Below are 18,404 nucleotides of genomic sequence, written 5' to 3'. Positions count from 1 at the left end.
TTCAACGAAGGGAGGGACTGTGGGTGACCGTCGCCCTGGCAAATAGAGAAAATGAATTTTAAAAACCCTGCGCTGATAAACGGCAGAGTTTGTCGCTTGCATGAATTATGCAAATAGGCTGCTCTTTGCATAATCTATTCCGTTTCTTCCTCCACCAGGAAACCTCAGTTGCTGGAACATGAGTGCTCAGACGCTACAAAGACTTGAAAGGCAGCCCTGAGGGGGGAAACACACTTTGTACGCGCACAGAGTGAGGCCTCTATGATTGCTCCTTCCTATTTTCCATGGTGGAATCCTGACATTCAGGAAACAGATGCTTAAGCCCTGCTGGGCCCTTACTTAGAGGGTGTGCAGAGCAGACGGAAATTCAACCGGTGCACTGGCCCTATAGCTGCCTGACAGATTTTATTTTATTTTTGGTCTGTCGCGACTCTGCTATAAGGAATAGAAAAGGAGATCTCCAACCTTCCGGAAGCCCCTTTGGAAATCTAAGGAACAGCCATGGGCACCACAAAACCGATTTCAAAGAAGAAAAAAGTGATCACACTTAGGAATCACCTACATGCATCTGAAAATAAATGCAACATGGACAAAAAAGGAGGTGATGCCCACTCAAAAATAGGCAAAACGGCCCCTGCCCCACAGCCAGCAAACAGACAAAAAAATTTGGGCACCCATTTTGGCTGAAGAGGCACTAGATTTTATCTGACTGAGTTCTACTCAGACTAGACCCATTGAAGGGACTGAACCAGGGGTAGGCAAACTAAGGCCGGGGGCCGGATCTGGCCCAATCGCCTTCTCAATCCGGCCCACGAACCGTCCAGGAATCGGTGTGTTTTTACATGAGTAGAATGTGTCTTTTTATTGAAAATGCATCTCTGGGTTATCTGTGTGGCCTGCCTGGTGTTTTTCATAGAATCATAGACTCCTAGAGTTGGAAGAGACCACAAGGGCCATCGAGTCCAACCCCCTGCCAAGCAGGAAACACCATCAGAGCACTCCTGACACATGATTGTCAAGCCTCTGCTTAAAGACCTCCAAAGAAGGAGACTCCACCACATGAGAAGAATGTGTGTGTTATGTACTGAGTTGAATAGGATCCAAAGGGCAGCAGTCTGATTGGTCCTAGAACAATAGGATCCAGAATGCAGCAGTCTGACTGGTCCTAGAACAATAGGATCCAGAATGCAGCAGTCTGACTGGTCCTAGAATAATAGGATCCAAAAGGCAGCAGTCTGATTGGTCCTAGAACAAAAGGATCCAGAATGCAGCAGTCTGATTGGTCCTAGAACAAAAGGATCCAGAATGCAGCAGTCTGATTGGTCCACAGGAGCCACCCAATCCAGCTCCAGGTGGAAGTGAATCTGCAACCTGATTGGCCTACAGGAAAATCCTGGAATTAGCCAATCAAGTGGGGCCCATTGTGTAAATAATGTATATAAAGCAGACATTTCGGGGGAACTTCCATTCCTCCTCACCACTATGAGCTGAATAAAGAGCATGAAATCCACACTCGACTCCGAGTATATTTCAGTGTGCTTTTATTTAAAATGCACCTCTGAGTTATATGTGGGGCATAGAAATTCGTTTATTTCAACCCCCCTTCAAAATATAGTCTGCCCCCCTCCCCACAAGCTCTGAGGGACAGGGGACAGGCCCCCTGCTGAAAAAGTTTGCTGACCCCTTGTATAACTGACCCTAAGTTAGTCCGATGCATTGGAGTAACACTGGAAGAAAGAAGTGCGTTGGAAGGCAGCTAAAAGGAACTATTTCACACAGCACATAATGATAATAATAATGATAATGATGATGATGATGATATCATTATTTATTAATTATACCCTGCATATCTGCTCAATCTCGGTTGTGGGTTCGAGTCCCACGTTGGGCAAAAGATTACTCCATTGCAGGGGGTTGGACTAGATGACCCTCGGGGTCCCTTCCAGCTCATGCTTCTACTCTCTGTTTCTTACAACCATGGGGTGACCCTGCTTGCCAGCCTCCTCCTCCTCCTCCCTTTTGGTGTTGCCCCTTGCAGAACTTAGCACGGGGGGAGGATAGGGAGAAAATTGTGCGGCTTCCAACAGAATATTAAAATACAATAACCTATTAAACCTTAAAAGTTTCCCTAAACAGGGCTGCCTTCAGATGTCTTCTACAAATCTGGTAGTTATTTTTCTCTTTGACATCTGGTGGCAGGGAGTTCCACAGGGTGGGTGCCACCACCGAGAAGGCCCTGTAACATCACTTCTTGCAGGGAGGGAACCGCCAGAAGGCCCTTGGTGCTGGACCTATGGAACTCACTGCCTCAGGAGGGGAGCACCAGCTTGGAAGGCCTGAAAGAGGATTGTTGGGCAAATTCGTGGAGGAAAAGTCTGCTGATGGCTCCTAGCCAGGATGGCTCGGCGCTGCCTCCACTGAATGCTAGTTCCTGGATACCACAGAAGGGGAAAATGCTCGGATCCTGACAGACATCTGGTCAGCCTCTGTGAGAACAGGAGTCTAGGCTAGATGGTCCAGATTTCTGATGTTCTGATGCCATTGATTTGAAACCTGGGCAGGATTCGCACTGGATACAATTCAAAGTGGGGAAAGACCAGGCAAGGCAGTGGAGTGGGGTGTCTGGAGAGCTGAGCCCCAATTTCCAGCCCCACCCATGATTAAAAAGGAAGGTGGCAAAGACCATCAATATATACCGTATTTTTCGCTCCATAGGACACACTTTTTCCCTCTTAAAAACTAAGGGGGAAAGTCTGTGCGTCCTATGGAGTGAATGCAGGGGGGGGCAGGCAGGAAAAGCCCCCAAGAGCCGCACACAAGCTTGCGGCCTGAAGCCCCCGGAGTGCAGCGCGAACTGCCGCTGCGCTCCGGGGGCTTCAGGCAGCTATCCGCAAGCCTTCGGAGCGCAGCAGGAGTTCCCGCTGCCCTCCGAAGGCTTGCGGATAGCCGCCTGAAGCCTGGAGAGCGAGAGGGGTCAGTGTTTTCCCTCTCTGCGCAGTGCCCCTTCAGGGAAGCAGGAGGAGAAATGGAAGGGGCTCCGTTTCTCCTGCCGCTTTGCTGAAGGGGCGCTGAGCAGAGAGGGGGAGAATTTTTTTCCCCTGTTCTCCCCCTCCTATGGTCCGGTGTGTCCTATAGAGCAAAAAATACAGTATATGTGTGTGTGTCCCCAAAACAAACCCTACTCCCCAGATTCCCAGCTTTCTCTTTCTTTCTTTCTTTCTTTCTTTCTTTCTTGAGCAAGAGCATTTGAAGAACCTGAGATGTACCGAACATATTTTTATATCTCACTCTAAACAGGAATTTGCAGTCTTGGAAACTGCTTCACACCTAGAAAGAGGCGGGTTTTCGTTTGGGAGACCAAAAAGCACACACATTTGCATGTGAATTTCTGCCTAAAACAGAGGAGATTTTGTGTTTGAAAGAGGGACAATACGCTTTAGTATGGGAGGGGAAAACACCCCTTTGAAATGAAAATAATGCCCAAGGCTGTTTTTTCGTTTTTAAGATGACGGTTTCACTGCTTTATTCTTTTCGAGAACTGCTTTGATGATGTTGTGCTGTTGTTTTTAACAAGCAGTATTTATTTATATTTTTTAAAATGAAATAAAGAAGCAAATATGAAACAAAATCCGTAGGCCCTATCCTTCTCATTTTGGGGTGAGAAACTAGTCTGCTTCACCTTACTCCAGAAAAGGTGTGTGTTTGCGTGTATTAGGGTTGCCGGGTCAACAGCATCCTAGACCCTGAGATTGAGAGCCCAAACCTGAGACACAGAGGCGGCCCCTGGTGATATTCCAGGGGCCGTTCCTGGAGATGGAAGTTAATTGGGAGAGGAGAGCTCCAGCACCCTGAATCTCTATGCTATAATTTGCAATCAGCTCCTGCCAGACTGAAGCTTGCAAGCTTCATGCAATCTCCTTAATAATTTCTTTCTTTCTGGGCACCACAGTTCAAGAAGGACACTGACAAACTGGAACGTGTCCAGAGGAGGGCAACCAAAATGGTCAAAGGCCTGGAAATGATGCCTTATGAGGAACGGCTAAGGGAGCTGGGCATGTTTAGCCTGGAGAAGAGGAGGTTAAGGGGTGATATGATAGCCATGTTCAAATATATAAAAGGATGTCACATAGAGGAGGGAGAAAGGTTGTTTTCTGCTGCTCCGGAGAAGCGGACACGGAGCAATGGTTCCAAACTACAAGGAAGAAGATTCCACCTAAACATTAGGAAGAACTTCCTGACAGTAAGAGCTGTTTGACAGTGGAATTTGCTGCCAAGGAGTGTGGTGGAGTCTCCTTCTTTGGAGGTCTTTAAGCAGAGGCTTGACAACCATATGTCAGGAGTGCTCTGATGGTGTTTCCTGCTTGGCAGGGGGTTGGACTCGATGGCCCTTGTGGTCTCTTCCAACTCTATGATTCCACGATTCTATGAAAATTTATTTATTTATTTCATAGACAAACAAACAATGATTATTCCCACCGACAAAAATACATATATTAACCCCAAAAAGAAAAGCCGAGAAAGAGAAAAGAGAGAATAATATTAGTGAGCCCATGTGACTTAACTTCTCCAATACTCACCATCCCTTAAATTTTAAGTTCTTATTTACATTTTATCTTATACATTTCGTCTTTAATGTTCTAAATACAGTCATACCTCGGGTTACAGACTCTTCAGGTTGTGTTTTTTTGGGTTACGGACCGCCAAAACCCGGAAGTACTGGAATGGGTTACTTCCGGGTTTTGGCGGCCGCGCATGTGCAGAAGCACTAAATTGCGCTTTGTGCATGCGCAGAAGCGCCGAATCACAATCGGGTTGTGAACGCGCATCTTGCACAGATCACATTCGCAACCCAAGCATCCACTGTATATTAATTTTTCCTAGGTCAACTTTACAATCTTAATCTAAACAAACCAACATGCTTTCTTCAGAACAGTGTTGACTCACATACTCTTCAAAACATTGCTATTGTTGATTTCTTATTGTTATTATTCAAGTTACAGATAGGTAGCCGTGTTGGTCTGCCATAGTCAAAACAAAATAAAAAAATTCCTTCCAGTAGCACCTTAAAGACCAACTAAGTTAGTTCTTGGTATGAGCTTTCGTGTGCATGCACACTTCTTCAGATACTTCTGTTTCAGTGTATCTGAAGAAGTGTGCATGCACACGAAAGCTCATACCAAGAACTAACTTAGTTGGTCTTTAAGGTGCTACTGGAAGGAATTTTTTTTATTTTGTTATTATTCAAGACCTTTTCACCAACCTGAAGATTGAAGTCCTCTACCTGCCGCCTGGAGGTGGGACCAGGTGGGACCTGGAGACCCTGGAAACCCTAATATACATTATCTCTCTGTGTTTTCCCTGATTGTTTGGGTTTTAATTCGCAGTCCCTTGGGGCCTGTCTGCATCCAGCAAGGCAGTTGGAACAGCAAGGATCTTTCTATTGGCTTCTAAGCCTCCATCTCAACCCTGCCTTCACCACAAACTTTTGCTGACAACGCTTGTCTGTTTGCAAAACACAATTTCTTTCTTTGTTTCAAATGGTAGTTGCATCTACATTATGGTTACCAGATTTTTTTCTATGAATCCGGGGACACTTTTTTTGAAGCTGAGTAGTAATAGGAAGTCAATAGTGGGGATGGTGAGGCAAAAGACCCTGGGCCCAAGCACACATGCATATTGTAAGGTAAAGGGACCCCTGACAGTTAGGTCCAGTCATGGACGACTCTGGGGTTGTGGCGCTCATCTCGCTTTATGGGCCAAGGGAGCCAACGTACAGCTTCCGGGTCATGTGGCCAGAATGACTAAGCTGCTTCTGGCGAACCAGAGCAGCGCACGGAAATGCTGTTTACCTTCCCGCCAGAGTGATACCTATTTATCTACTTGCACTTTGAGGTGCTTTCGAACTGCTAGGTTGGCAGGAGCAGGGACCGAGCAATGGGAGCTCACCCCGTAGTGGGGATTCAAACCGCCGACCTTCCGATCAACAAGTCCTAGGCTCTGTGGTTTAACCCACAGCACCACCCGCATCCCATGAATATTGTATAAAGGTGCAAAAACCTTCTTTAGCACCCTGTGAAACATAAATGCGCAGAGTTTTTGAAACACTGGGCAAGGGCCGCCCGCCCGCCCGCGACTCTTGAGCCTCCCCCGATCAGTCAAAACAAAGGAGGAAGCGGACAGGAGATCGCACAAGCAACATCCTATGTGCACAAGACACGTCATATGGGGACTTCCAGTGAGGAAAAATGATGGGTGCCACGGCAGCGAGCAGCTCCTGAAGTCAGCCAGAGCCAACTGCGCTACCAGGCTGGCTCCGGGCTGCTAAGGCCACGTTTCCCAGGGACAAATTTGCAAATCTGGGAACTGTCCCTGGGAACTGTGTACGTCTGGTAACCCTAATCTACATATCTGTTTGCAAAGCCAGCTCAGGGTACTCTTTTGGGGGACTAACTAAGGTCAGAGAGAGGGAGACAAATGAGGTATCGGATGAAATCACAGAGCATGGCAAAATAGCAGGTAAAAAAATGCACTTTTGCCCATTCGTCCCCTAAATCAGATCAATTGAACAAAAGAAGAAACACACAGACATATACAAACCCTCTACAGCCATAGCCTGTAAGAGCTCTCTGGTTTCAATGAAATCAGATTCACATGGTTCAACTCACAAAAGGATAGATCATTAAAAAAAAAGGGGGGGGGTTAAAAAAAAAAGGATAGATCATCTCAGTAAACTTCACAGCAGGTGGGCCTCTAGTGTTGTATCCTCATAGCAAAATTTAATTATCCAGTTGACGGCTAGTCTTCCTGCAGCTCAAAGCAGCAGCACCCATGCATTAAGGGAGAGGTAGTTGCAGGCTTGGGGGAACTCTAAGAAATTTAATGTATAAAAAAACCACTTGCTGGGAAGACCAAAAAGTGTGTGTGTTGAGGGGGGCAGAAAAACTTGAAAAAAAACAAGCAAGAGGGGGAACAGAATAGAGTATCTTGGCCAACTGGAAGCCTTGGCAGGAGTGTTCCATGCTGCAACATTTTGTTGCAGACCCCATTTGTTACCCATATATTACAATTTTTGGGAGGGTTGGGATTAGGGATGGGCAGATGTGTCCGTTTTCAGTTCCTCATTTTCCCAATCTAAAGTTCAGTTCTCCACACTTCCACCTCAGGTTGCAAATCTTTTTTTTTTTAAAAGGTCCTCAAGAAAATTCACCCGTATTTTAGTGCAATTTTCTCCTAATATCCACACGCTTGCATGCAGTTTTAGCCTATGACACATATTTTAGCAAAGCAGTTCCCCCTAATACAACATGCATTTGTACATTATATGCATTCTTATGCACACTTTACCACAGTATATGCATTTATGTACACACCACTTGGGTGGGGAACTGCATTGCAAAATTCGAAGGGGTGTGAGTTTTGCAGGACGCCTGCATTTCGGTCCGTTAATTGTTTTGGAAAGTTTGTATTTAGTTGGGTTTTGCCTTTAAATGAGAACTCTGTCGAATTTCTCCCCCTATCCCGTGGTTGCTGAGTGACAGCAAATTATCTAGAGTCATTCCAAAGATTTCTGTGTGCAGGATGAGGTCCATTGGCCATTGGCCTCTGGTACCATTTTACAGGGAATTTTCACAAGTTTGATTTTGTCACTCCAGTCTAAGAAATCTGTCCCAACTGACGCCTCTCTCATTTACTCGAGTCTGCAAGGCCCAGGACTTCATCTGCCCCTGGCCTAACCTAGCCCCCGTCTCTCAGACGAGGGGATGCCAACTGACCATGAAGAACCCAGGCTAGTCTGCTCCTGCGCCCATTTCAGCAGGCTGATTTGCAGGAAACTAGGAAGTGAAACCATTGGCAGCATGGAAATAATGTAGGGTCAGCCCAAGCTCTGCTTTCCTGTTACTTCAAGCCTCAGGAGCGAGAGGCAGTCCAAGAAGCTGGCGAGCCTGTCGAGGTGAGATTTAAACCAGACACACTTTAAACCACACCCTGAATCTCTGTGTTACATCAGTTGTCTGATGGGTAGCAAACCACTGTATGAGGTTGGAGGATGGATGGTGGCTAACAGATTGAGGTTGAACCCTTACAAGACAGAAGTACTGTTCTTGGGGGACAGGGGGTGTGGGGGACTCCCTGGTCCTGGATGGGGCAACTGTGCCCCTGAAGGACCATGTGTGCAGCCTGGGAGTCCCTTTGGACTCACAGCTGTCCATGGAGGCGCAGGTCAATTCTGTGTCCAGGGCAGCTGTTTACCAGCTCCACCTGGTACGCAGGCTGAGACCCTCCCTGCCCACCTGGTAAGCAGGCTGAGACCCTCCCTCTCTGTCTCGCCAGAGTGGTGCATGCTCTGGTTATCTCCCGCTTGGACTACTGCCATGCGCTCTACGTGGGGCTACCTTTGAAGGTGACCCGGAAACTACAACTAATCCAGAATGCGGCAGCTAGACTGGTGACTGGGAGTAGCTGCCGAGACCACATAACACCGGTCTTGAAAGACCTTCATTGGCTCCCAGTACGTTTCCAAGCACAATTCAAAGTGTTGGTGCTGACCTTTAAAGCCCTAAACGGCCTCGGTCCAGTATACCTGAAGGAGCATCTCAACCCCCATCGTTGTACCTGGACACTGAGGTCCAGCTCCGAGGGCCTTCTGGTGGTTCCCTCACTACGAGAAGCCAAGTTACAGGGAACCAGGCAGAGGGCCTTCTCGGTGGTGGCACCCGCCCTGTGGAATGCCCTCCCACTAGATGGGGGTCTGGCAACTTATTCCATCCTGTCTTTATACAACTTGCAATATTTTAAACAACTCAAGGGTCAAAGTCAGTCTCCTTTTCCAGGAGGATCTGGATAGCTGTCCTTGGTGTGCTGTGATAAATCAACCATTCCTCATAAGGCTTGGTTTCCAGACCCTTGACCATTTTGGTCTCCTCTTCTGCACATGTTCCAGCTTGTCAATATCCTTCTTAAACTGTGGCACCCAGAACTGGACACAGATTCCAGGCGCGGTCTCATCAAGGCAGAAGAGAATGGCATTATTAGTTCCCTTGATCTGACACTGTTAGCATTTTGGGGGGAGGTTTTTTTTGTGTGTGTGTTTTTTGCAGAGCAGGGCTCCCAAACTTCTAATCAGATTCCATGTTTTGGCAGAGGGTCCCGGCTAGGTCTTTGGGAACGTTGTTTTGGGTCTTTTTCTTTTTTCAATCAAGTGGTACATAAATCTTAAGAAATAAGTAAAAGAAATTGTTCACAAAGCCCTAAGCAACTTGGTTCTAAAGTTACTAGGGGACTGCCTGATTCTACCTCGATCACCAAGATCATCTGATAGGCCACCTCTGGTGGTTCTCCCTAGGCCCCAGGGCTTTGGCTGGCCTTAGGACCCTGACCATTAGGTCCAGTCATGGCCGACTCTGGGGTTGCAGTGCTCATCTCACTTTCCTGGCTGAGGGAGCCGGCGTACAGCTTCTGGGTCATGTGGCCAGCAGGACTAAGCCGCTTCTGGCAAAGCAGAGCAATGGACGGAAATGGTGTTTACCTTCCCGTCGGAGTGGTACCTATTTATCTACTTGCACTTTTGACGTGCTTTCAAACTGCTAGGTTGGCAGGAGCAGGGACCGAGCAAGGGGAGCTCACCCCGGCGTGCAGATTCGAACTGCCGACCTTCTGATTGGCAAGTCCTAGGCTCTGTGGTTTAACCCACAGCGCCACCCGCATCCCTTTCAGCTGGCCTTAACTAACCCTTTAATGCAGTGGGCTCTGCCCTGTGGAACTCCCTGCCTCTAGAAGTTCAGATGGAACCACCCCTGTCTTCTTTCAGGTGTCTTTCGAAAACCGAATGCTGCTTAGGAAAGGCCTTCCCAAGACGAGCTTCTCTTTTCCACCATCCACCGAGCTTCTATTGACATTTCCAAATATTTTTTTACAGATATTTATAAATGTGGCGTTTTTGACATGTTGTAAGCCGCCTTGAAAAAGTGGATTATAAATAGACAAATAAATGAACGAATAAAATGCTAGTTGTGGCAGAAGAGGCAATGGGGGCAGGATCCTTTTGGCTTCCCGGAAGGATCCAGCTGTCCGTTGCAACGGAAGCAGTGTGTTGGGTCTAAATGGGCCTCCCTTCGGCTTGATCCAGCAGGGTCCGCCGTCTGAGCCAAGAGAGAGGGGGGAGGCCTGTCTATCTTCAAGCCCATCTACCTGTCCCTCCTTCTCTTGTTTGCTTAGTTAGTTAATATGCTCCTACATTATAATGAGCCATTCCCGTTGGGGCAATTAAGAGATTAAATTTGGCAGCTGTTCCTGTTCACTCTGATTTGGCAATTTCCGTATCCCTCCCTCACCCCCAGCCCCAAATTGGGGGTTGAGCGGAACTAGCTATCACAGCTGCCCTGGGCAAAATTAATTTCATATCTACCCCCCCCAAAGCCCCTCTTCCTCAGATCTTGCTGTACCAAACTCAACCTAAGCAACAAAGAGCAGCAGAGTTGAATCTTCTGCACCGGTTTTATGGATTGAGAGAGAAATGGGCTGATGGGGGGGGGCAGGAGACCAGGCACGAGAGCTCCCCCTGGCTTGGGAGTATTTGTCCTGAGAAGGGTGGGGTTCTTCTCCCCCTAAGTTTTCCTTATTAGCTAGGTACCCCTGAGATTCTGCTGCACACCCCCACACCACAAGCAACCACCTGAACTAGCAAAATAAAGGCCTCCTTCATCATTTCCCAAAGACCCTTCTCAAAGAGTTACTGTATTTTTCGCTCCATAAGACACACTTTTTTCCTCCTAAAAAGTAAGGGGAAATGTCTGTGCGTCTTATGGAGCGAATGTGTGGTCCCTGGAGCTGAATTGCCCAGGGGTGAAAAGCAGACCGTGCTTTTTTTTTTTTTAGAAAGAGGGAAGGGGTGTTGAAACAAAGCCACTGAGCAGCTGATCGGCAAGCGATTGGGAGGGAGATAAGGGACTCTAGCGATAAAGGAGGCTGCCTGGGAGGGCGGAGGTAAAAGCACATGGATCCTCAGGATTATTGCATTGGGTCACCCCAAATTCACCATCAGATCACATAGCATGTCCATGGCTACAGTCTGCACCAAAAACACACACACACGTTAACTGTTTCGTGGGGCCGCAATGGTGCAAAAACGTGGTTACAAAGCACGGATCCACATGGATTCTCAGGATTTTTGCATTGGGTCACCTCAAATTCACCGTCAAATCACATATCATGTCTGTGGCCACAGAATGAACCACAAAAATCATACATCCACTCTTTCATTCAGAATTTTTTTTCTTCTTGTTTTCCTCCTCTAAAAACTAGGTGCGTCTTATGGAGCAAAAAATACGTATCTAAAAGCATGCAATGTTGCACAGCTGGCTGGCTGGGGTAATAGGAATTGTGGACCAAAACACTTAGAGGGCTCTGGTTTGGCAAAGCCTGGCCTATCTTTCCTTTAAAAGAAAACCACCATCAGCTGTGCTTTAAGGGGTGTTTCCCTTAGTTTGGGGGGGGTGTATACAGACAGACCAAGGAAATAAAAGCCCCACAATCATTCCAGATTTTATTTTTGATTTATCTCGGCACATGCTGTTCAAATCTTCCTGGAAAAGGAAGTTGACTTTCCCCTTGAATTGTTTAAAATATAGCAAGTTATATAAAAGACAGGGTGGAATAAGTTGCCAGACCCCTGCTGTCCTATCTCCCTGCCTGGAACCTGGAGCCGTTTGCTGTTGATTTCGGCATTTTGTGATCAGACAAGACCGGCAGGTAGATCCTAAGCATTATGGAGGCTCCCTGCCTTCTGACTTTCAACCAGCCTGTGGTTTGGTCCTCCCTGTCATCTTCCTAGCCCTGAGCTTCAATTTTGTCCTAGCAGAACGCAGCAGGGAGGAGGCTGGGGGCAATGGAGAATTTGTTGGCTCCACCCATCGTTGACTCTGGCTCCGCCCACTGTGGGTCTCCTTGCCTTCCACCCCACCGTCTCCATGGGCACCAACCACCAGTGTCTAAAGGGTGCAAGACAGAAGAGGACCCTTGTGAGTGTGTTTACTCAGAAGCAAGCCTCTCAGGTTCTGGCGAAGCTCGCTTCAGAGTAAGCACGGTTTAGGAATGTCAACTGGGAGCACCATCCCACGCAGGTTGACTCAGAAGGAAGTCCTACTGCATTCAACAGCACTTGTTCCCAGGTAAGTGTAGAATGGATTTCAACCTCCCTGTGTGTCCCTGTATCATGGAAAGTGAGAGGCCGTTCAGTTCTGGGTTATGTAAACAATGACTTGTTGGGCATCCTTCATCTCTGGCGATTAGGCTTTTGGAAATTGGTGAGCATGGAAGGAGAAGGCAAACTCATTGCCAAAGCTTTGGGGTTTTTAAAGGTAAAGGTAAAGGGACCCCTGACCATTAGGTCCAGTCGCGGATGACTCTGGGGTTGCGGCGCTCATCTCACTTTACTGGCCGAGGGAGCCGGCGTACAGCTTCCGGATCATGTGGCCAGCATGACTAAGCCGCTTCTGGCGAACCAGAGCAGTGCACGGAAACGCCATTTACTTTCCCGCCAGAGCGGTACCTATTTATCTACCTGCACTTTGACGTGCTTTCGAACTGCTATGTTGGCAGGAGCAGGGACCGAACAATGGGAGCTCTCCCCATCGCGGGGATTCGAACCGCCGACCTTCTGATCGGAAAGCCCAAGGCTCAGTGGTTTAGACCACAGTGCCAGCCGCGTCCCTTTGTGGTTGTTAGGTGGATATTATATAGACGTACCAACTTCTTATACTTCTATGCCAGGGGTGGGGAACCTGGCTGGTCTGGCCGTCAGACCAGATATTTCACTCCCCACCCCTGCCAGGCCAAATTTGACAGGTGGGTGGGACCAATCACCTGTCAATCACCTGGCATCACTTTGACACCACTGTGCCACGACGGTTAGGACTTCAAAATGCAGCACATTTCAAAAGCATATTTGCAAGCAGCCCTTTGCTGCTCTTTAAACCTCAAAAAACATAGTTATACTGAAGGGCAGGCTTCCTCAACCTTGGCCTTCCAGATGTTTTGGGGCTACAATTCCCATCATCCCTGACCACTGGTCCTGCTAGCTAGGGATCATGGGAGTTGTAGGCCAAAAACATCTAGAGCAGTGTTTCCCAACCTTGGGCCTCCAGATGTTTTTGGCCTACAACTCCCATCATCCCTAGCTAGCAAGACCAGTGGTCAGGGATGATGGGAATTGTAGTTCAAAAACAGCTGGAGGCCCAAGGTTGGGTAACACTGATCTAGAGGGCGGAGGTTGAGGAAGCCTGATAAAGGGTCTTCTCCACCTGGTTTGATCCACCAGCTCTGCTGAAATCCTGTCAATTTAAAAGCCACAGAGGTGTTTAGTTCTTTAGATTAGGATGGTGGTGGGTTAGGATCATTCTTCCTAGAGCAGGATGTGTGAAACGGGAACCTAACACCTTAGCACTCATGTGCGCTAAAGCAATGAGGTGCATTTGTTTTCCCATGGAGAGATTTCGCTTCTAAAGATTCCTTGGCGGGGTCAGGGGTGCTTGGACTCTGCTACAAGCTCACACCGGCTAATTATTATTATCCAGAATGCGGCAGCTAGACTGGTGACTGCGGGCAGCCGCCGAGACCACATAACACCGGTCTTGAAAGACCTACATTGGCTCCCAGTACGTTTCCAAGCACAATTCAAAGTGTTGGTGCTGACCTTGAAAGCCCTAAATGGCCTCGGCCCAGTATACCTGAAGGAGTGTCTCCACCCCCATCGTTCTGCCCGGATGCTGAGGTCCAGCGCTGAGGGCCTTCTGGCAGTTCCCTCCCTGCGAGAAGCCAAGTTACAGGGAACCAGGCAGAGGGCCTTCTCGGTGGTGGTGCCCGCCCTGTGGAATGCCCTCCCATCAGAGATAAACAACTACCTGACATTCAGAAGACATCAGGGAAGTTTCTAATGTGTGACATTTTAGTGTATTTTTGGTCTTTGTTGGAAGCTGCCCAGAGTGGCTGGGGAAGCCCAGCCAGATGGGAGGGTACAAATAATAAATTATTATTATTATTATTATTATTATTGATTATGTTTATTACCCACCTTTCTCCAAAGAGTTCAAGGCAGCGTATATGGTTCTCCCTCTCCCTGTTTTACCCGCACAACAACCCTGTGAGGGAGGTTAGTCTGAGAAACAGAGAATGGGCCCAAAGTCACACCCAGGGGCTGAATGGAGTTCTCGGACCCTTGCTTACCACCACAACTGGCTCAAGGCAACCACAAACGTGAAGAAAAAGTACTGGGGGAGCAAGGAGGGACAACAATTTGCCTGGGGCAAGGTGCCAGGAATGCAGAATGTGCTCAGGAAACTGAGGACTCATCCTGCCTCCATTGGAATAGCCCTTGCGGCTAGCAGACAATCATAACCCTGCCCCTCTGATCATAAGCCTGATTCTCTGAGCAAGGGTAGCCATGTGGTGCCCTTGCTAGACTACAATTCCCATCCTCCTTGCCTGTTGCTGCACTGGGTGTGAGGGTCCAAGGACCCCCCTGAGAGGGTTGGTCAGATGTGGTGAGGGGGAAAACAACCACACACTGATCCGAAACGGCTTCTCCTCAGAACACCCAACCTTTTCCCTTGTTCAGCTACAGAGAAACTGAGGCTACTCAATGAATTCTAAACAAAAAAATATATTCAAACTGCATCATATTGCAGATTTAGAATATGCTTGTGTTTTTCCAGACCTGGAGGTTTGTCCTCCGCCCCCAAGCCTTGCATGCAAAATCTGAGGGAATTGGTTCGTTAACTGATCTTATTTTATTGCCAGTGTTTTGCAACGCCAAACATCCAATACTACCAAACATGAAACTTTAACTCCTGCTCAAACATCCTGTTTATTATAATTTTTTATTGGGGGGGGGGGAATATCCCACACCCTGCAACTTCTAACATACTCAGACTCTAGGCCTCAATCTCAACTCATTTCCCTTCTCACAAAGCTTGCCAATTCCTTTTTCTGCTCTTGCTCCTCTGCCTTTAATAGCATCTCAATTCATTGGAACTTGGGGGTGGCATGGCTGGTGTGTGTTGGGGAAAGAGATCTTTTTTTCATGGCACTGGAGATAAACATGGTCCCCTTGTAAACACTCGTCAGCTGAACCCTTGTCCGAGTCATGGAAGCACAGGCTGATCACAAAAAGCTGGCAACTTCCTTGTCTGCGCGAAACCTACCAAATACCATTTGCAATAAAACCAAGAGAAACAAACAAACCCAGGAGCCTCACACCTGGTTATTGTGTTCCCAGCTGGCCTGATGGGTGATCAGTTCTCTTTTCCTAGACTTCAAAGACAAGAGCAGCTTCAAATGGGCTCAGCAAATGTTACTTCTTTCTCTTATTGCCCCCTCTCCCAGCAGTTTACGAAGCCAAAACCATTTTTCACGGAACGGTGCCGCAAATACCTGCCAAACAACGTCCATTAATCAGGGTTTTGGATCAGCAAGCCCAGACACATACGAGACGCCTCTATCGGTTGCCAAAATTTGGATGCTGATGAAATCTCAGAAATTAAGCGAAGCTGGACCTCATGAATTTTTGCCACTTTAAAAGAGACCCCAAAAAACCCCTAAATGTTCTTAATTATACTCTGTTCCCTTCCTTGTGTTCCTTCAGGGTGTACTAAATGGATTTTGCTTGCTTTCTCTTCCCTCTGAATCAGCACCTGAGGGCAGAGCTGTGTTTACCAGTCGGCATCACAGGGAATAATAATAATAATAATAATAATAATAATAATCTTATATTGCAACTTTTCCTGCCACTCACCTACAAAAGTTTGATGCATCTTGAAATGTGGTTTCAAATAAAATTTAAACAAAACAATTTCAGAGGTGGCTACTCTCTTACACAGCTGAGAATAAGGGCCTGGGAAGGGGAGGCAGCGACAATGAGGGACAATTTTGCTGGGGAATCTGGAGGGGGAATGACCCGGCAAAAATAATAAAAACCACCCAAGAAAGACGAAAGCTTTCTTGTTCTGAAAACCAAGAGGTCTCCAGAGTTCTGTTGGAACAGGCATGATTAAACCTGGAAATCGTTCCAGGGGCTGCAATTGTGTCACCCAGCACTGGGCTTCAGCTAAAATCACACATTGTTTCCTCTTCAAGAAGGTGGTTTTAATTTCCTTTTTTAAAAAAGAAAAAAAAAAAGAAAAGGCAAAACTTGATAAGCGATTAGGTTACAAAAATCCAGGAGCTCTGCCGTCACAGGTGAAAAAAACCAAAACAACCGTGGATTTATTTAGCGACACTTTGAGAGGAGAGGCATCACTGAAGCCCTTTCTGAAAGGGGGGCTGGACCCCTCCCTCTTTCCTACTCCAAAAGGAAAACATAAAAGAGGAAATGAACTGGAGAAAGGATCTGAAATCTTTTGCTCCCTCCTCTCTCTCTCTCTCTCTCTCTCTCTCTCTCTCTCTCTCTCTCACCCCATGCTCAAAGTCAGTGCAAATCTGCTCAAAACACCCTCGCCGCTAAACGATTCCTGCTCCCCCCTGCTAAGTTAGGGTCCTCTTGCTTCCGAACCTTACTCCACATGACTCCCAGAAATCAGAATCTAGATGCCCACCCTCCGTCCTATTGACGGGCAAGTCTCTAACCCCATCCTGTGGGTGGTTAGACATCCAGGGTTCTATTCATGGTGCCCTTTTGCGGGGGGGGGGGAGGCGGGAGAAATCTACGGGCTCTCTACCTCCGGCCATCTGTTACCATCTCCCAACCCCCCTCCCTCTCCTCCTGGAAAAACCGCTTACCCTCAAATGCCTTGCTCTGACAGCCCCCCCCCCTAAGCCTACAAACTCCGCGCGTAACGCTCGCCAGTGACGAGCCGGGCGGTGCTTTCAGAACGACGAATTTATCTGCTCGTTTTTTTGTGCGCCCCCTCCTCCAACCGGGTAGTGCAATTCCAGGCGATACTTTGGGCTCAGAATTCTCCTTCTTCTTCTCTCTCCCCCCGCATCACCCCCAATACTGTCCCCACCGACTTTGTTGTTCTTCGCCCGTTTCTATTCCATCCCACCGCTGCCACCAGCGCATCCGACGCGCGAGGGTACCCAGGGCGCAGCGCTTGGTCTCTGCGCGTAACGCGCGCCTTACCTTTATGCATGCCGGTGTATTTATCCTTAATGACTGTCAACTCGTAGATTTTGCCGAACTGCTCGAAGATAGGCTTAAGGTCCTTCTCCTCTAAATTCCGGGGGATTTGTCCAATGAAAAGTTTGATGGCGTCTGGTTCCTTCATTGGTTCAAAAAGGAGCAAGCTGGAGCGAGCCTCGAATTCAGAATGTTCACCAAAAAGAAAGAAAAAATAAAGGAAGGGGGGGGGGGAACCACGCCGGAACAAAACAAAGAAAAAAAGAAAAGGGGGAAAAAGAGAGCAGAAAATCCCAAGCTGGACTTGGTCGTCTTCGTCGTGTGTGCGTGGAAACAAAGAGATCAAAAGCCGCCAGCAGTTTGGGAGACAAAATTTCCCTCCAATCTCGCTTTAATTGAACGGCATTTCCGTCTGCCTCGCTTCTCTCCCAAATCCTTCAATTATTATTATTTTCTTTTTTTTAAAAAAAAAGGATGAGGAAGTGTGGTAGGGGGACGAGAAAGAGAGGGACAGAGAGATTTCCTTTCCTTCTTTCCCCCCACGGGTGCAAAAAAATACAATAAAATTCCTATTGAAAAGATAAAAATAAAATAACAATTCTTCTTTTAAAAATATTGCAAAGAGTTCTACGATTCGGCCTTATCCCAGGGTCGTGGGCAGCCCCCAGACCCTCATTCTAATTCTTCTGATCAAACAATTACAAAGCTTGCAAGCAGTTAATTAGTTTATTGATTAACTTTCCGTGGCGCGGTTGAGATTCTGGGGTTTCTTGTGATTTTTTTCCTTCTTCTCCTCCTCCTCCTCCTTCCCCCCTCTCTTTTCTTCGCTTATTGATTCATTTTCGCACCCTGACGGCTCTTTCCCTCCCTCCCACCCCTTTAAAATTTCCTTCCTTCCCTCCCCCCCAGCCCCACCTCAAGAGCGCGATTTCGGCTGCTTTTTCAGGTTTGACGGTCCCTTCCTTTAATGGATCTTGAGCTCTGTTTCAAATCTTTTTCTTTACCAACAAAACCTCCAGCAGCACACACAGCCCTGGCGGCCCCTCCTCCTCCCCCCCCCCGACTAATAATCATGTCAGAGTTAGGGACCGGCAACAAATTACCGGCTCGAGAGAGACGAGAGCAGCGCGCGGGCTGAGAGGGGAGCCGTGCAAACAATCCTAAACCCTGAGTAAGGAGCCCTTTACCTGCTTTCAAAGAGTGACCTGGAAACTTTGCAGAACCACCTGGGGGCAAATAACGCCTCCCTCCCAGGGCCCACCTTATTTCTGCGGGATACTGGAAGGAGATATTG

The 18,404-nt window shown here is 47.7% G+C and overlaps 1 protein-coding gene across 3 annotated transcripts in view; it reads right to left on the bottom strand.

Annotated features, from left to right (window-relative positions):
- Positions 1-17,980, bottom strand: part of CELF3 (CUGBP Elav-like family member 3) — a 90,325-nt gene extending 72,345 nt beyond the window's left edge. For all 3 annotated transcript variants that reach the window (XR_013834045.1, XM_079958216.1, XM_079958217.1), the window contains exon 1: positions 17,114-17,980. Coding sequence is in view for 2 of the 3 variants with exons in the window: in XM_079958216.1 (XP_079814342.1) it covers positions 17,114-17,258 (145 nt within the window). In the remaining variant the exon portion in view is untranslated. The remainder of the gene's footprint in view (positions 1-17,113) is intronic.
- Positions 17,981-18,404: the final 424 nt, after the last annotated feature.

The sequence above is a fragment of the Podarcis cretensis genome (assembly GCF_951804945.1).
Source record: "Podarcis cretensis genome assembly, chromosome: 16".
Classification (NCBI taxonomy): Eukaryota; Metazoa; Chordata; class Lepidosauria; order Squamata; family Lacertidae; genus Podarcis; species Podarcis cretensis.
This window is presented reverse-complemented; position numbering and strand designations above follow the sequence as displayed.